This window comes from Crocuta crocuta, unplaced genomic scaffold, assembly GCF_008692635.1.
Source record: "Crocuta crocuta isolate KB4526 unplaced genomic scaffold, BGI_CrCroc_1.0 scaffold83, whole genome shotgun sequence".
NCBI lineage: Eukaryota > Metazoa > Chordata > Mammalia > Carnivora > Hyaenidae > Crocuta > Crocuta crocuta.
The window spans coordinates 7,642,427-7,661,779 of NW_027529638.1; the positions used below are offsets into that span (position 1 = coordinate 7,642,427).

The following is a 19,353-nucleotide window of genomic DNA, read 5'->3' on the forward strand; positions in this document are numbered from 1 at the left end:
CTCAAAGATCAGGAAAGGACACTGAATTAAAACAATTGTAAAGGAAATTTTCCTCTCAGCTTTTGTGTTTCAAAAGCTGAAGGATTAAGGAGAATGGAAATGGCTCACAGACCGATGAAAAATGTAAGAAAAAAAGCAGGAGAAGAGGACCTTGAGTTTTTCCTTCTACTCCTAATCTCTCAACCCCAATGAAGAAATGATTATACTGGCTCAAAGACTTGAAGCGGAAGTTTGGAGGTTTAGATATGGAAGAATTCTTCTGAGAGGGTCCTATACCCACTATGCAGGGGTGGAATTGGCAAGATTTCCCAGATGTGCTTTTGTGTTTGAAAGCAGTGAACTGTGGCTCAACATTTCATGGGTAGAGGGATAGGATAGTCTAAAGACCACAGAAAACGGCTTACTGTATCCTGAGATAGCCTTCCAAAGATTTATGATCTCCCAGCATGTTGAGGAAGAAGCAAAATCATGCAAACCACAGAGAAATCTGTATATTATGGAGATACTCTGAGGATGGCAACAAGGGATAACTCAGTGACACCTTTCATGGACTGGCGACAGAGATCAGTTGGGTTGATAGACATATCAACACTGTCATCAGTAAATCCCATCATTTCTCTTTTGAAAGTCACAGAATGAATTATATAACATCTGTTCTCTGAGGAGTTATTTTATTACAGCTACATTCAAGATGCACATATTTCATTTTGCACAATTACACTGCATTTCCATCTCTGGTACTCCTCTTTCCACTGTACTGGAACTATCAGAGAGGTGATACAGGAAAGGAACGATATCCCCAAGGATGTCCTTTCACCTTTTATCATCTGAGATCTCAGAACAGCAGAACACAGCGAATGCTGAAACATAAAAATGCAATAATTAAATGATTGAATTGCTTAAGAAACTGATTTCAGCAAAGCAATTATGCACTGTATCATGTGACATTGCATTGCCTAACTTCTCCCCTGTACCCCCTTGCAATTCCACCTTTATCCTAGTTCACCTATATGAAATATCACCTGATCACCTGATTGGGATCATTGTTAATATCACCACTTGGATGTGGTGAAAGCAGGGTCAACTTCAGGATCCAACATCAACATCAGAGGCCAAAGGCCTCAGCTTTGAGCACTGTTTCCTCAGGCTGTGTGATCACAAAGAAATCCAAAACCCCTGCTACAACTTCTGATTGGGTTTTGTCAGGCCCAGAATCTAGCACTGTGTCCTCTTAGGAAAGAAAAAAATAATTTTGGGGGGGTTCCTTTCCTTTTATAGCATGTCTACTATCTGCTAGATCCCCTGTCTGCATTCTCCATAATCTGTTCATAAAATTTCAGTCGAGGTTTCTTGATTCTTCATTCCTGATTCAGATTGGCTGACATGCTAGGTCAAAACCAAGAAGGTGGTAGAACACAGTAAAATTTAAAGATCTAGATTAAAATTTTTTTCAATTCACTTGCCAATCAGAGAATGTAGGTAGAATTGGGGGGAGAATATGAAATAGAGATGTGCTTGGAATCAGAATGAGAAAACCAAAGCATTCATCACAGGAGTAATTCCTCATTTACTTATTGTTGCTTGCTCTCTACTGTGTCTCTAGCACTTAGGACAGTCCTGGCAAATATCGCACCATCACAAAATAAACATTGAATGAATAAATGAACACACTGAATGAACACTCCATCCCTGAAGGTGTGTTAGCTGAAGCAGAGTGACCATTTGTCAGAAATGATGCAGAAGGATTTGTGCCCTAGGAGGAGTCTAAACCTCTGCCTCTAAAAGATTCCTTGCAAAATTGTATGATTTCAGTAATGTCATTAATTCTAGATCATTTCTCTAACCAGAAAAAAATACATAGTTGACCAATGTAGTCTAGAGTGCTTCTTAGTATTATATGAAATTCTTGAACATTTAAAAAAATAGGTTGATGTGGAACTTTCCCAAAAAGGGGCCTATAGGTAAAACTTTTTCTTATCTTGGTAATAGTAGGAAATAGGGTAGAGAATGTGAAAGATATTGAATATCCAAGTAGCCATATCTTTCTCACAAAACCACTTGGAAATGTTTGAAGAGTCATTTCTCTGTGAATTCAGGAGACCATCAAATAAAGCACTCACGTTTTTCCAGCATGGTACAACTCGAAAGCTTTGTGGAGTTGATCAAAAGGCAACTGATGGGTTATTAAGGGATCTATATTAATTTTATTTTGCAGGTAATCAATCACTAGTTGGGGAAGACAGTCTCTGGTTTTATAATCTGCAAAACAAAAAAAAGGCTATTATGATAAGATTTGCCAATTGCCAAACCAACCAAAAGAAAGCCAGTGTAAATATGTAATGGAGATTTTCTTCTGAAAATCTGACACTAAACATGAAAGATAAATCATTCATACATCAGAAGCTACAGACTGCTGTTGCTAAGTGTGGCTGCTACAGACATATCTGTTACCTAGAATTCCTTTGGTGAAAAATTGGGTCAGTATTCACATGTTACTGGGTTGAAAAATGGTCCTTTTAAACTGGCAGTTTCTAGCCCACCTCCTGAGCTTACTTTTACCCAAAATTTCCTCCTCTGTCTAGTCACACACATGGAGATGGCATTGGGAACTCACTATCAGAGGGATAGGTGCAGATGGGAATGTTAGTTGACGGAAGCTGTTGGTCAATATTGCTCAGAAATAAGGGCTCCTGTGAGAAGATAAAAGCTGGTGCCAAAATTCCAGGTTAGTGGATTTAATTATCCAAAAGTTTTGCTGCTAAAATAACAGAGTAAACTTTGAGCTCACCAGCATTTGGAACTGAAGTTGACTGAATTATTTGAAACACTGGCAAAACCCAAAAATTATCTTGCAGGAGATAAAATTTGTATTTGAACTTAAAAAACCTAATTAATTAAATTAACTGAAATTGGTTTGCAAAATTTTCCAACTAATTGGAGGAGAAATCTTTGGAGACTTCTACCATTATAGCTCTGTTTCCTCAAGGGGAGGAATTTTGAATTTTATGTTTCTACAGAGTCAAAAGGGATTTCATGAGAGCAATCAACTAGTCCCTTCTATTTGTTGACCTACCTCCTAAACACACACCCTTCAGTGTCCGTCCAGTGACAATTTCTGGTGCTTTCAGGGAAAGCTGTGAATTGAGTGGAGCCACCCCAACGATCAGGCAGACACCATTGCTCCGGCGGCAAGAATCCCAAGCAGCAATCTGATAACAATAATAATGACCATAAGCACCTTCCCACACAAGTAACAACTACCACCAGAGATAGAGGGATTGTGTTCCTAGATCTTGAACCTCTTCCTGGCCAAATGCTATCTCAACCTCAGCTTCAACACTGCTAGTGATGGGATCTCTTTACAGAACCAGTAGAGTTTAGTGGGAAAGACTGTACTAGCTGTGTGACCTTAGGTAAGTTACTTAACTTCCCTATGCCTCAGTTTCTTTATTTGTAAAAGGAAGGATAATACTACCTACTTCATAGAATTGTTATGAAGATTAAGTGATTTACCATTCTTAAAGTATTTAGAACACTATCTGATACATAGTAAGGACCATATATTTATTACTCACTACCTTTGCCAGACCTTCTCACTTGCCATGGTTCTCTGTCTAACTCATTTCTATTAAAACAAAACAAATATATACATATGGGTGTCTGAAGCTTTATTTATTTTTAATTCAGTTTTGTAGGGATGTACAGTGTACTTTTTCATATCTATTTATTTTACTTTTCTGGCTCATCACCCTGTTTTCCACCTTTTCTCCATTTTGCCTTATTTTCTCTTTATTGTTACCTATATTCTACCTTTACTTCCTTTATTTGTCAACCAAGTATGTTAGGTACACATTGAAACATATTAAATGTCTATATTCTCTCCTCTAAACTGTAAGATCTTAGAGTGTGGTGCCTATTTTATTCACCCTTTTTCCCTAGGACTTCTGATATAGGACACATAATTATCTCATGAGTTAAATAATGTTTATACTTAAATATAAAAGTATATCTGAAGATCTAGGAATAAAGAAAAGGGACTACTGGTATTATGGCCTTTTGAATGTTTAAATTTTGTGTACTGTAATGACATATCTTTAAGTATATATTGCTTTTATTTTTGAAATAGATGTTTTAGAGTGAATTTACATTCTGTTTTTACATTTGGGGTCCACAGGTCCAAAATGTATGTTCAGGAGAGTTTATACTTATCTATGTGAGGATATTTGGCATGTATTTCTTACCCCCACCCTTACCCCCATTTAGCATCTATGCACTGTGCCCTAAGCCCACATACCATCGTATCAGTGTTACCAATGGCTTCAAAAGCAAAGTCAGCACCAGCTCCTGTCATTTCCATGACCACCTCCTGGACAGGTTTCTTAAGGTTTCGAGGGTTGAGACAATCAGTGACCCCTAATGCTCTTGCCCGGGGAAACTTCTCCTCATTGATGTCAACCCCAATGATCCTAGAAGCACCAGATGCTTTACAGCCCATGACTATGGCTGAACCGACTCCACCAAGTCCAAAGACCACACAGGTGGAACCGCAAGTGACCTACAAATTCACAAGCCATGTTTGTATTAGAAATCAAACCTGGACACATATGTTATTAAGAAAGCAAAAAGCAAAAACAATCATTGAAATCAACTTTGGAACTGTATACAACTATTGAACATTTTTATGTTTTTCAGGCAAATCACTATGATGCATGCTAACACACAGATAACTTCCTCACCTTGGCTGAGTTTACAGCAGCCCCATAACCTGTAGGCACCTCGCAGCTTATGATACTAACTTTATCCATAGGAGCAGCTGCATCAATTTTTGCCACTGCAATCTCAGGTACAACAGTATATTCAGTGAATGTGCTTGCACGGAAAGAGTGATAAATCTTTTCTCCTTTGCAGGTAAATCTGCTAGTCCCGTCCAGCATTAATCCAGAAGAAGGTAGAATACTGTTCCGCGGTGACATAGACACAGGTATGGGCAGCGCACAGACACATGGAATTATAAAGACAGAAGTGAACACATTTAGTTACAGGTCAGTGCTTATACAATATCAGCAATTTAATAATAGAGTAAGGGGAAAATTACTAACTCTTGCTTCTCACAGAAGTTTCCCTTGGGATGCAAACAGGCATTGCATTCTCTACACTGTGGTATAATGAGTATGATGACTTTATCTCCTATATAGAGAGAAATAATAATATGAGCATTAGTTTAAAATTTTATTGGATCAGAAATACAAAAGTATGTTTATAAAAATTTCATTGGATGGCTTGAAAACTTGCTGTGAACAGATTATGGTAGCCAGCATAACATTGCCCATTGCTGTTCTCTTTTTTAGGTTTTATATCAATTCCAGTTAACATATGGCATAATATTAGTTTCAGGCGTACAGTGTAGTGATTCAGCACTTCCATACAACACCCAGCACTCATCACAAGTGCTCTGTTTTATCTCTTCACCTATTTCCTCCATCCCCCTGTCCACCTCCCCTCTGGTAGTCGTCAGTTTGTCTCTATAGTTAAGAGTCTGTTTCTTGATGTGCTTCCCTCTCTGTTTTTTTCTTTTCTTTTGCTTCTTGGTTTTATTCTTAAATTCCACATATGAGTGAAATCATATGGTATTTGTCTTTCTCTGACTGACTTATTTCGCTTAGCATAATACTCTCTAGCTCCATCTATGTTGTTACAAATGGCAAGATTTCATTCTTTTTTATGGCTGAGCGATATGTGTACACACACACACACACACACACACACACACACCACATCTTTATCCACTCATCAGTTGAAGGATAGTTGGGCTGTTTCCATAATTTGGCTATTGTAGATAATGTTGCGATAGACATTGGAGTGTATCTATCTATTTGAACTAGTATTTTTGTATTCCTTGGGTAAATACCTAGTAGTCCACAATTGTGGGATCATGGGGTAGTTCTATTCTTAACTTTTTGAGGAACCTCCATTCTGTTTTCCAGAGTGACTGTGCTAGTTTGCATTCCCACCAAGGGTGCAAGAGGGTTCCCCTTCTCTGCATCCTCACCAACATCTGTTGTTTCCTTTGTTGTCTATTGCTATTTTGAAGGAGAAACCATAAAACCTGGTTTTAAAAATTCCATTATTCTTTTAGGCAAATAATGGACATTTGAGGATACTTCTTACAGGGTGGGTAGTTGTGGGTCTGTTTTCCCCTGCTCTGGAAATAGAATAAGACTGAACCTTATGGATATTATCTAGTTTAACCCTTTTGTTTTCTATTTGAAGGATTTAAGTCCCACAGTGTAGTCAGCTGCCTAATGTGCCCCGGCTAGATAAAAACAGAGCACTTTTCATTAGACTCCTTGCCCCAAGATGGCACTCCTACCCATAGCAGGCATGTTTTCTTTTCTGACATGTTTTCTTTTCTTTTCTTTTTTAATTTTTTTAAATTTTTAAAATATTTTTGAGAGAGACAGAACACAAGTGGGGAAGGAACAGAGAGAGACCAGGACAGAGGACCCCAAGCGGGCACCATACTGACAGCAGAGTTCCTGAAGCGGGGCCTGAACCCACACACTGTGAGATCATGACCTGAGCCATCAGACGCTCAATCCACTGACCCACCCAGGCACCCCTGACATATTTCTTTAAGGTTCTAAGACTTGCTGATTCCAGAGAATAAAAGGAATTACGCTCCTATGCATAGAGAAACTGCGTCTGGAGATTTACTACAGAGGGTAGTTTTAAAGGTTGCAGAGTTCTGGAGAGGATATTAATTATGCTTGGATCCAGTTATTAGCGAGTCCTTCTGGGCCCTAGGGTGACAGTCTGGATAGGGTCTGGGAAGAAAATTAATTAACACACTCATCACAGACTTACAAGGGCCTGGTCAGAAGTCTACAACACTGTTCCTAATAGTCCTTACAACTTTTTATAACAAGAAACAGCTCTCTTTTGGTCTCTTGCAGAGCTTAGGTGGCATTAAAAATCTCTTGTAAGTTTATTTTTTTTTTTTAAATATTTTTATTTATTTCTAGGAGAGAGAGAGAGAGACAGCGTGAGCAGGGGAGGGTCAGAGAGAGAGGGAGTCACAGACCGAAACAGGCTCCAGGCTCTGAGCTGGCAGTCAGCACAGAGCCCGACGCGGGGCTCGAACCCACGAACCGCGAGATCATGACCTAAGCGAAAGTCGGACGCTTAACCGACTAAGCCACCCAGGCGCCCCAAAATCTCTTGTAAGTTTAGATAAGGCACATCTTAATTTCATTGGTCCTTAAACATTTCAAAGGTACTGGATCTTCAATTCAGGAGAACTTTTGCTCTCTTGTCCTTTCTCCTCCAAAAGCTCATTGTTTTCCATAAAACTTTCACTGGAATTTTTTTTTTTTTTAAGCTAAAGAGGATTTAGAGCATATATCTCTCCTGTTTGCATTATGTGCTTGGGGATAGAGCATGCGTTTTTACTTTTGTTGCCTTGCTGTGCCTAGTGTCAGATGCTTTGTAGGTACCCCATAATTGTTTGCTAAACGAATTCCGTGGTAAGAGCTTCACAAATGTCCTGAGCATGAACTTTCTTAAGTCTCTTTGTTTGCCTGGTTCCAAGCTGTGAGGCTCTGTAGTATCTTAATCTGTGTGATTGCTCGTATTCACTCTAATCATTCCAGACATGCTAAGAATAGCTATGTCCAGATCTTTTTTTTTTACTTATTTTTTTTTTTACAAATAGTTTATTGTCAAATTAGTTTCCACATAACACTCAGTGCTCACCCCCACAAGTGTCCTCCTCCATGCCCATCCCCCCTCCCCCCCACCATTTCCGCCCTTCTTCTCCCCCTTGTTTCTCCGTCAAGTTCCTCCTAATCCTCCTATACGTGCAAACATATGATATTTGTCCAGATCTTTTTTGGTAGTCTGGGGAAGAACACATATTTGCTTTCTTTGATTCTTTGAAATATCATTATCATCCTATCAATGAAAATTCAAGTTCGATATTCCAATTGATTAGAACGTTCATCTGTCAAACATTTTAATGCATTCTAACCCTGGGGCAGGCACTGTGGTAAACTTGTGGGTGATACAATATGTAAGAAGCAGTCTCAATAGTTTTCGATCTACTTAGAAGTACCCTGGTCCTATCTCAACCCTCATTTAGTTATGGTTATATACTTGGCTCAGCTACTGCCCCTCTGGCTTGCTAGAGAAAAAAGCAGGGAAACCATGTGACTCTTGCAATCACTGGATATATTTAATATAATGCTGTGTGGTTAGTTAGAAGAGTCTAGAGGTAAACCAGTTTTTTTTCTCCTGTAATCGTATTAATGCATTTTAAGCTCCTCCTCGGTGCAGGGGAGCTCTTCAGAAGGCTGTTTGTGGGAAGGGTTTCATGGCCCCACTTCCTACCTGGTTTTACTGAGCTCACTCCTTCGCCAATACTCTCCACAATCCCAGCTCCTTCATGGCCTGGGATTAAAGGGAAGTTTGCTGAGAGTAATCCTTTCAGTGCATGATCATCAGTACCACAGATCCCTGTAGATATCACCTACATAGGAATGAAGTGACCAAGAATCAATTGGTTTGGAATTTTCCATTTTCTTTTTTTTTTATCTGAGACTGATTATTAAGAAAAATGTTTTTACATGAACTATGTCATTTGATCCCTATAGCAATGCTCAGAGGAATACAGGGCAGGTCTTATCATTCCCAATTTAGAGATGAGAAAAGGGAGATTCTCAGACTCAGAATGATTTGTCCAAAGTCACGTGTTTGGACCTGGAAATAAACTTAGGTTTTTTGAAATCTACTTTGTATATTAATGTCATCAGATAGTTTTGAAACATGAGGGACAATCCTATACAATGATTTGCCACATTATCAATAACACCTCGATTGAGAAACAAAGAATTTTAGGCCCGTACTGTGGAATGTTTTTCCAGTGCTCTGGGAAAATCTGTTTTTAACATTTCAAATTTGTACATTGAGAACGTTCTTTAAAGTAATAATGTAAAAATGAATTTAAGTTAAAATTAACCATTGTAAAATTTAATTGACATTGTGAAGTTTTAAAACTTCTTAGTTAATGGCCTGAGTTTTCTTATCTGTCAGTAGACCCGACCCAATGACATTGGTCATGAAAATGAAACATTTCGGGTACTACAACCCCTAAGTTACTGCTGTGCCTGGAAATAACCAGAAAAGCTTATGCCCGAGCATATTAACTAATTCTCCAGTATGTGGAGTGAGAGTGGCAACATTTATAGCTGGAACACTGGGAACAACTATGGTATATGATCCTGGCAAATGGTGAAGAGGATGTGCTCATGAGAAATATGCTGTGGTTTTTGGTTCCCACAGTGCTAAAACAGCTTCAAGATACTGCCAAAGGCCAGAAGTGTTGTTTTAGGTAGGCAGCAGGCTGGAATCTCCTTATTACTTTGGTTCTACATATCAAATAAGAGTATGCAGTTATTTTTGGGATGTTTCTCATGGCATAAGCTGGAAGTGGAATTGACTGTTCTTATGAACAGACCCAGTCCTTAACCTTGATTTTGTTCAGGGTTCAGTGTGATGTTGCTGAGGTTCTTGCTGGTGCAACTTCTACCATGGTGGGCTATTGTGGATTATTATTTAGGGTGTAGCCTTTGTAGCCAAGGAGACTATCAACTAATTAACTAGTTAACATTTCAACAGATGGTGACCCAGTACACAATAAGCACTGATTAAATGCTGTTTGGATGGATGATAAATAGAAAAATATAGCTTCTGAGTAGCAGTCAGTTACCAAACTTCTTTCTTTGTGTACATTCTTATCAATTTTCATTTTGTTCTTTACCATATCTCAATTGTAAAATAAAATCTTGAGTGTAACACTAGACATGGATTGATACCTTAGTGTTTGTTCCCATATTCTCCTTTTTTGTCTTTCACTGCTCATCTGTCTTTTCATACTTCCCTCCATCACCTTTTCCTTCTGGCATCTTTCTTTCAATTCCCTTCATTCCTTTTCTGTTTCTCCTGTAGCCATCCTCCTACACCTTCTACTCTGATTAAAGAATGGACTAGAGGCATCTGGCTTCCAGTATTTGTCTTATTACTAAATCAAGTGTTCAATTTCCTGGTCTCAATGAGAAGATATGAATATTAATGTTTAATTAGGAGCAATAATACTCCTAATCTTGGGTATTTAATGATTTTGTAAAATTTGGGATGTATTGATTGAAAGTTTGATTTGAGAGTGGCAAGAAGCCGTTGTCAGGTCATTGATTCCCATCCCTGGTCTCAGCTCTGTTCGATAATTGTTAACTCTTTCAAGTCACTTTGAAGACTATCATGGAGTCCTAGCTGCTCATTCCTAGAAATTGAAATTTACCATTCACTGAACTTTTTCAGACATTTTCTGAGGTTGTTTTAATGTGTGGGCTTAAAACAATAGAGATGGAACATTAGTCTGTTAGTCACTGCATAGTCATTTGTTGATATCAACTTTGTATCATAAAAGTAGGGGGAAATGCTTTTCTTGTCCCCTTTCCCTCAAAAATGAAAAGAAGTTACTACTTAAAACACTTCATACATTATATTGGGAAGTATATAGGTCTATGATATTATATAATTTAAGTAAAAATTTCAATACTTAAAAAATAATTACGGTGGATGAGAGAATTACCAGTATTTTACAAGTATTAAGAATATCTTAAACATTCATTACCTCTATTCATTTATCTTAGTTTTAAAAATGCTTTTTACTAAGAAAAGTGGACAGACCCCCAAATGCAAATTTTATGTTTTATAATATATACATACATATAAAATTATATATAGATGATGTATGTGAAACGAAACAGGATTTCCTTATATTTACCTTCAAAGGTAAAAGTTAAGAGACTTAAATTTACCTTGATACGAACTTCCTGAGCCTTTGGTGGCTCAACTTGTACTTCCTCAATTGTAAGAGTAGAACCTGCTTTCCAGGCAATGGCTGCCCGGCATGTAATTGTCTGTTGACACAAGGACAATACAATGACATCATTTCATGAAAAAATTTAACTTTGATTCTGATCATACAAATGACACTTATTTGTTATAATTAGTAACAATACAAAAATCATAAAGAAACAGAAGAAAGATCACTGCAATTTTAGACGCAACTTATTGAAGTTTTAGCATACTTTCTTCTAGTCTCCAAAAACAACCTTGATACAGTAGAGAGCATGTCTACAATTTTGTATTCTGCTTTTTTGCTAGTTAACAGCTACCATGTATCGACCATTTGCCATTTACTTGTAAGTAAGCATTTTCTCATCACTTCAAATGCTTTGTCATCAGAATTTTAACTATTTTTAAAGTTTTTTATTATTTTTTTAGTAATCACTGCACCCAATGGGAGACTGAAAGCCATGATCCCAAGATCAAAAGTCATGTATTCTTCTAACTGAGCCACTCAGGTGCCCCTGTAATCAGAATTTTTAAATGGCTACTTTTGGGGCACCTGGGTGGCTTGGTTGGTTAAGTATCTGACTCGTGATTTCAACTCAGGTCTTGATCTCACGGTTCATAGGTTCAAGCCCTGCATGGGGTTCTGGCCTGACAGGGCAGAGCCTGCTTGGGATTCTCTCTCTGTCCCTTTCTCTGTACCTCCCCTGCTCATTTGTTCTCTCTCTCAGAATAAAAAAATAAACATTAAAAATAAATATATAAATGACTGCTTTATATTTCATTATTTGAATGTTCCAGTTTGCTTAGTAACCACCTACACGTAATAATTTCCATTGTTTTGACTGTTCTAAGGTCTAATGTGATAAACAGCTTTGCTCATAACTTTGACTTGTCTGGTTTCCTTAAGTAAAAATTACTTTGGAATAGACAGAGGCATTGTTAAGGCTAAATTGATTTCCATATCTCCTAGTGGAAATGTTGAATAACTTGGCACAATTCCTAGAAGTATAAATATCTATATCATCATTTATCCCACCCGCATTAGCATTGACCTTAGTCTTTAAAACCAAAATATCTAATAGGCACAAAAAACCTAGCTATTTCTTTTCACTAGTATTTTTTGAATGCTAATAAAATTGAGTATTTTCTGTGTTTGTATTAATCATATGTATTTTCCTGTTTTGTGGAGTGTTTGGTCATAGAGTTAATGTATGTATCTCCTAGTATCTTGGTGTTTTCTTATTAATTATTTGACCTCTTTAACATTAAAGAAATAAGTTACTATCTGTCTTTTTGCTGTACATGATTGTCAAGGTTGATATTTGAACATTAACTTTTGTGAAGTTACATGCATGTGTGCACACACACACATTTTTAAATTTTGGTTAGAAGTTTCTTTTCCTTTGTTATTTATTCCATTTTTACGCTTTGGAAATTCTGTATGCATAGAGACCAAATAAATATTTCTTCTCTTCTTTCTAGATTTTTGTAGTTTGACTTTTAAATATTTAACTCTTAAATCCAACTTAAAATCATTTTTTGTGTGTGTGATGTGCTGTTATAGAATCTAAGTGAATTGTCCTAGCATGAACTCTTGATCGTTTCTTTCATTTCTGCTTAAATAGCCCCTTTACTATATATATATAGAAGTTCTTACATGTACAGGTTTCTCTTTGGAAGCTATTTCTCTTGTTCCATTTATCATCCTGGCAGTTCTTGGAGCAGCACCGCAATGATTGAATACTTTAACTTTTTGACATATCTTAACATCTGGTGGCACTAGTACCCTTTATAATTTTATGTATGCTCCATTTGCAAGTTTTCTGCACTAGTAATTGTAAGATAATACTGAGCTGACTGAATCTCTTATGTCTCCAAGAAATTTAGATAGAGGAGATGATGTATGTTTTATAATACAAAGAAAAGGGACAGATGCCGCAAGAGAAGTTCAAATAAAATTATATAGAAAAACTCTACTTCTGGAGTGCCTGGGTGGCTCAATCGGTTAAGCATCTCCCTCTCTCTATGACCTTCCCCTGCTCATGCTGTCTCTCTCACTCTCTCTCAGAAATAAATAAAACATGGGGCGCCTGAGTGGCTCAGTTGGTTAAGAGTCTGACTTCGGCTCAGGTCATGATCTCACAGTTCGTGGGTTCCAGCCCCGTGTCAGGCTCTGTGCTGACCTCCAGCTCAGAGCCTGGAGCCTGTCTTCAGATTCTGTATCTCCCTTTCTCTCTGGCCCTCCCCTGCTCATGCTGTCTCTCTCTCTCAAAAATAAATAAAACATTAAAAAAAGGAAATAAATAAAACATTAAAAACAATTTTAAAAAGAAAAACGCTACTTCTTTCTCAGGAGGAGATAATTCTGCTTTCACCTACCAAACTCAAGTAAAAATTTATACTTTCTGAAAAAAGCTTTTCTAACTTCAGAATGGTACACATGCAAGGCAAAAATCTTGGAAAACTAAGACAAGGGTAAAGGGGGGCAGAAGACGGCAAGTCTGGCACCCAGCTATTACTATTTGTCTTTCCAACTGATATTCTATGTGTGTTTGTAGAATCATATTAAGAAAACTGTGTTACAGTCTGTTCTTGCACTTTGCTTTATAAGTATTTTCCAGGTAATTTAAAATAACCACTTAGGACTTTGTTGACTATATCAGAATTTATGTAATCAGCTCCCTAGTGTTCGACATATCTTGTTTCCAGTGTTAGACTCTTAAGAACAATGCCACAGTTAACTTATTTATAAAAACAATGTAATTATAGCCTTGGAATACATTTCTGGATCAAATGATAGGCATATATTTGATACGATGTTGTCAAACTATCACCAAAGAGGTTTCTAAAAAGTTATTCTCCCATCAGTGGTGCTTGAGTTTCCACAGGTGGGGAGACATACAGTATTATCATTAAAAATCTTTGGGGCGTCTGGGTGGCTCAGTCGGTTAATGTCCGACTTCGGCTCAGGTCATGATCTCGCGGTTTGTGGGTTCGAGCCCCACATCTGGTTCTGTGCTGACAGCTCAGAGCCTGGAGCCTATTTCAGATTCTGTGTCTCCCTCTCTCTCTGCCCCTCCATTGTTCACACTCTGTCTCTCTCTCTGTCTCAAAAATCAATAAACATTAAAAAGAATCTTTGCTAATCTGATTGGAGAAAATTATTTCTTAATTTTATTTCAGTGTATACTTTTTAGATAACTAATGAAAATGCTATGGATCTATTTTAAAGATAGCACTTACTTTGCCCGAAGTGTCCATCATGAATTTTCTTTCCTTGGCACCCTGCACGTCTTGCCCAGAGAACTACACTTCTTCGGCTTTGCTCCTGGGCAAACTAGACAGAGTAGTTAAAGTTTTTTCATACCGAAAGTTATTAAACATAATTACATAATTACACGTCAGCATAGGACAAACCACACAGGGAAGTGGTTGGCAAATATGGGAAGGTGAAGGACAGAAAGGGGTGTGGGAGAATGATTAGGGAGGAAGGGCATCGAAAACAAGGATGCCAAATGGGGAGAGCTTGAAGGGTAGCAGTGCATCCAAAGACAATATAGGGATTATTTAAAAAAGTGAATCAAGTGATAGAAACTAAGAAAAAGATCAACTACTAATTAGTTAACAATAAGAATTTCTGGAGTGTCAATTATGTGAAAAGTACTGCTAGATCCAGACAATGAAAATATAGCACAGGTCTCTGGGAGTCAAAAAAGATGGAAAGGCACAAATAATGATACAAAGTGCTATAAAAAGGCTGAGAACAAAGTAACAAAGATGGTAAGTGCCCAAGGTGATATGAGGTCATTGTGAAGGATTAGAGAGTTTTATTTTTTATTCTATTTTTAAAATATAATGTATTATCAAATTGGCCTCCACACAACACTCAGTACTCATCCCAACAGGTGCTCCCCTCAGTTCCCATCACCAACTTTCCCCTCTCCCCCACCTCCCATCAACCTTCAGTTTGTTCTCAGTATTTAACAGTCTCTTATGGTTTGCCTCCCTCCCTCTCTGTTTGTAGCCATTTTTTCCTCTTCCCCTCCCCCATGGTCTTCCACCAAATGTCTCAAGATCCACATATGAATGAAAACATATGGTATCTGTCTTTCTTTCCCTGACTTATTTCAATGAGCATAATACCCTCCAGTTCCATCCACCTTTGCAAATGGCAAGATTTCATTCTTTCTTGGGGCGCCTGGGTGGCTCAGTCGGTTAAGCGTCTGACTTCGGCTCAGGTCATGATCTCACGGTTCGTGGGTTCGACCCCCGCGTTGGACTCTGTGCTGACAGCCCAGAGCCTGGAGCCTGTTTCAGATTCTGTGTCTCCCTCTCTCTCTGACCCTCCGCTGCTCACACTGTCTCTCTCTCTCTCAGAAGTAAATAAAAAAACATTAAAAAAATTAAAAAAAAGATTTCATTCTTTCTCATTGTATGTAGTATTCCATCGTACAGATAAACCATATCTTCTCCATCCATTTGTCAGCTGATGGACATTTAGGCTCTTTCCATGATTTGGCTATTGTTCAGAGTGCTGCNAAGATAATTTATATAAAATAATTTATATAATATGCAAATATACGAAACAATTTCTAAAGTAAAATAATGGGTAGCACATTCAAAATGGGGGTTAAAGATTCATGAAAGTATTCATCACATTTACCTTTTAATATTTTCTTACCACACTGTTTCTCCATATCAGGATGGATAAAAATCCCCTGTGGGATTTTGTTAAAAGTTTGTAGTTCTGAACCCTGCCCTCGATATTCTAGCTTCTGCTGGATGAGGATACCAAGGCAGAAAACACCATGGTCCCATTTATTAATTTGCAGAGTAAGAGTGTGAGTTCTTTGGTTGGCTAGTTAGGCTGCCCTTGATTCACATCTCTTAGACCTTATTTGTCTAGAGCTTCCTCAGAGGAGGACAATGAAGCAGTTTCTCTGCTGAGAGCATATTACCTTCACAGTTCATGGTTACTGTAAGGTGAGGGTAATTTGGGATGGAATGGATGTAGGAAAAATCTGGGACAAGCTTCAATAATGACTAGATCTCTAGGTTTGGAGTTTTTCTTGCAAGAGAACTGTCTTAACCTCCTAGTTAGTTATTTATAGGTTTCATTTTAAGGATTTTGTATTTCTAATGATTCCAAAATCCTCAGGGTCCTGTCCATTCCCCCGAGGATATTTTCAAGCTCTTGCTGTAAGACTTGGACCATAATCTGAGCTAGAGTAAAGAGACCTGGCTTCTTTGCTCTAAAACCTGGCCAAGAGAATGCTCTTTGGAGGCATTCCAGGTGACTATGCTTTATCTAGTCAAGCAAGATGGTACAAGAGTGGAGGTGCCTGGGTGGAGTTGAAGGGACTTAGGATTGTTCATTTTTCTCTCTCCTTAAATGACCTTGCTCTACAATATCTTAGTCACCAAGCTTTCTGCAACCATGCACTAATCTTGGAACCTACACATTTTTCCTGTTCAGCAATGCGTGGATATTATTATGCTCAATATTGTTTGAGAAGATTGACTTGAAATGAAGGATGTGCCTTTGTGAATGATCTTGTTCAGAAGGGCTAGTTTTGGCTTGTCTCTGCGATAGCATCTTGCTAAAGGCTAAAAGATTAGAATTTTTTTTTCCAAGTTGCCTACATTTAGAGGTTTAGTGGGCATGTGGTCTGAATCCTGAGATGACAGGAGATAATTGACCATTTAATTGCTTTACTACAAAAAAATCTATCTTAAGATTAAGGATGGTAAAAATTTTATTGCTTCTCAATTCCCTCCACTCAGTGAGTTCCACATTTCAGGGATATTAATGAATCATTTCCCTTCTGGGACTCAATTTTTGTGTTAGGACTCTTTTCTTTCCAAATTACTGGAACCCAACATGAACAAGCTTAAGGAAAAGGGGGAAATGTTGACTTAACAGAAATCATGAAAGGAATGAATAACAAAATAAGATCAAGGGCAGGAAAGTAGCTGGGAGAAGGAACTCTGAATTAATTAAACTGCAGTAGGATTTCCCCTCTCTCTTATGTGAGGCAATGCAGCAAAGTGCCTAAAAGCATGGGTACTAGAACTAATAGACCTGCATTCTATCTTAGTTCCATCCCTTACATACTGTGACATAAAGAAAGAAATCCAACCTCTTTGTACTTTAGTTTCCTCATTAATAGGGTGAGGGTGATTATACTAATCCCTACCTCGTAGGTTTGGTAATAAGCATTAAGATAGTTAACAAATGACAAAGTGTTAGAACTGTGCCAAGCACATAGCATGCCCTATATATAAGTATTATCTATTTATTGTTATTATTACTATTATTATTACATCTCACACATTGGTTGCCTTTTCTTACCACTATCTTGTTTTTGCCCTATAGTGGGAAATATGGCCACACACACAAAAAAATCCACTTAATTCTTAAATCTAACAACTGAGATAAGAGAGTTCAGATCTGTCTGTCATCTTAAGTCCAAAAATGTAAAGAAGTCTCTCCATGATCAGTTTGGGTCAGGTGTTCACTCCTGGATCAATGAAACCAGCCCAGGTTGTGGGGATGTAGAAGAATTTGGCAGCTATTATCATAGCCATGTTGATGCCCCTGAGCAGCTGAAGGTGGCTGGGGAAAATCACAGGGTAGATTGGCTCCATTGTACATTCTGGATCAACAAGATGAAATGAAATCTCAGTGGTGCTTGGCAATACGTCATTTTCCTATCCAACTTTCTGTCCAATTTCTTGAAATAAGTGTCAGTTTTTCAACAGTATGTCAAATATGTGATCATTATTCCTCCATATCTTCCTCCACTCCCCTTTCCCACAGGAAGTGAATTCATAATACACTGAAAATTCACCCAGTTGCTCCAGGCAAAACCCTTCCCTTTCTGTATCCAGTTCATAACAAGTTCTGCCAGTTCTACCTTTGATATATTTCCCAAATTTGTTAGTGTTAAAGTCTTGTTCTCTACTCTAGAATACAATTTCTATAAGAATAGGGACCTTGAATCTCAATATTTTTCTCTACTCCGTATGAATGGAATGCTGCCTGGTATACAGTAGGAACTCAGTATTAGTTAAATAAACTAAAGTGAAGTTATCAGGAAAGAACTCCCTTGGATGCCTATTATGTAATGTATGTATTCTGCAGTCACGTAACTGCATCTGTATTCTTCCCATTCTTCCCTGTCATCTGTCTCTGCTTAGGAAACTCATTGTTACTGATTTCTTCTCTCACTTGTCAGCTTTTTTTTTTTTTTAAGATTTATTTTAAGTAATCTCTACACCTAATATGGGGCTCGATCTCACAACACTGAGACCAAGAGTTGCATGTTCCACTGACTGAGCCAGCCAGGTGCCTCAACTTGTCATCTTTTTAATGTATTCATCCTTCTCCCATTAAGAAGAAAAGCAGAAAAAATTTTCCATTTTCCTATATCTCTTTCTGACTACCACTAGGAGTCAAGACAATATTTATGTGGTTCTCTGAATTGAAGGTTAAGACTTATAAGCCAGATATTATTAATTTGGGCTTCTGCTTATTGGCATTGGGAAATTTTAATTATCCTGGATGTAATTGGGACTTTGTAGTTAGACTAATTTGTGGGTGGATTTTATATTTGAATAACTTTAATTTGACTTTATAATCTGAGTAGAAGGATGGCAACATATGATTTGACTTTGTAATTTGAGTAATTTTGATTTCATAACTTCAGGATGTTTCTCACAGAAATTCAGGTGGTGTCTGGCAGTGACCACAAAGACAGCAATAAACCAGAGTCCTATTCTTTAAGAAAAAAAAACACAGTTTAAGAAAAGACGCTTTATGCTCAATATCTGTTTTTTGTCACCTCCCTCTTATCTCTTCACACACACCATCCTGTTTTAAACCCCTCCAGCACTCCATTGAAGCGTCCATATCGAGTTTTATTCATGACTTCCATTGCACTAAAGCCAATGGCCATTTTTCAGCAGTCATCCTGATAGTTCAATGCTACTGGTCATGCTCTCCTTGAAACTCTTCTTTCCGTCAGTTTCTAGGTTCAGCCGTCTTCTGTTTTTCTCCATAATATCTGGCTGCTCCTTTCCTTTTTTTTATAAGCTTCATCCTCCTCTTCGTGGCCATTAAATAATCCCACACAGGTTTCTGACTTTCTCAGAGCAGACCGATTTCTTTCTCTCAACAACACACTGTATCTGTGAAATTCATCCTCTTATTGCAAAATATAGTTTTTTGGGGTCCAATTTATTTTTTATTTCAGTGTATTCCATTCTAGAGATACACTACAACTTGTTTATTTATTCTACTCTTTTTGGATATTTGTATTGTTTCCAGTTTTTGTTATATAATTAAAGTTGCTAGGAACATCCTTGTGCATGTCTTGTAGTCGACACTGCACTCCTTACTTTGGGTAGGTTTTTAGGAGTGGACTCTCTGGGTCATAA

At 37.7% G+C, this 19,353-nt stretch overlaps 1 protein-coding gene across 1 annotated transcript; it reads right to left on the reverse strand.

The window, feature by feature from the left end:
- Positions 1-835: 835 nt before the first annotated feature.
- LOC144230115 (alcohol dehydrogenase 1-like) lies at positions 836-14,175 on the reverse strand. Its single transcript, XM_077762320.1, has 9 exons — positions 14,158-14,175; positions 10,875-10,976; positions 8,386-8,524; positions 5,100-5,187; positions 4,737-4,956; positions 4,295-4,555; positions 3,074-3,209; positions 2,121-2,259; positions 836-860 (listed from the first exon to the last, which is right to left on the reverse strand). The coding sequence occupies exons 1-9, from the start codon at positions 14,173-14,175 to the stop codon at positions 836-838; spliced, it is 1,128 nt and encodes a 375-aa protein (XP_077618446.1).
- Between the last annotated feature and the right edge of the window lie 5,178 nt (positions 14,176-19,353).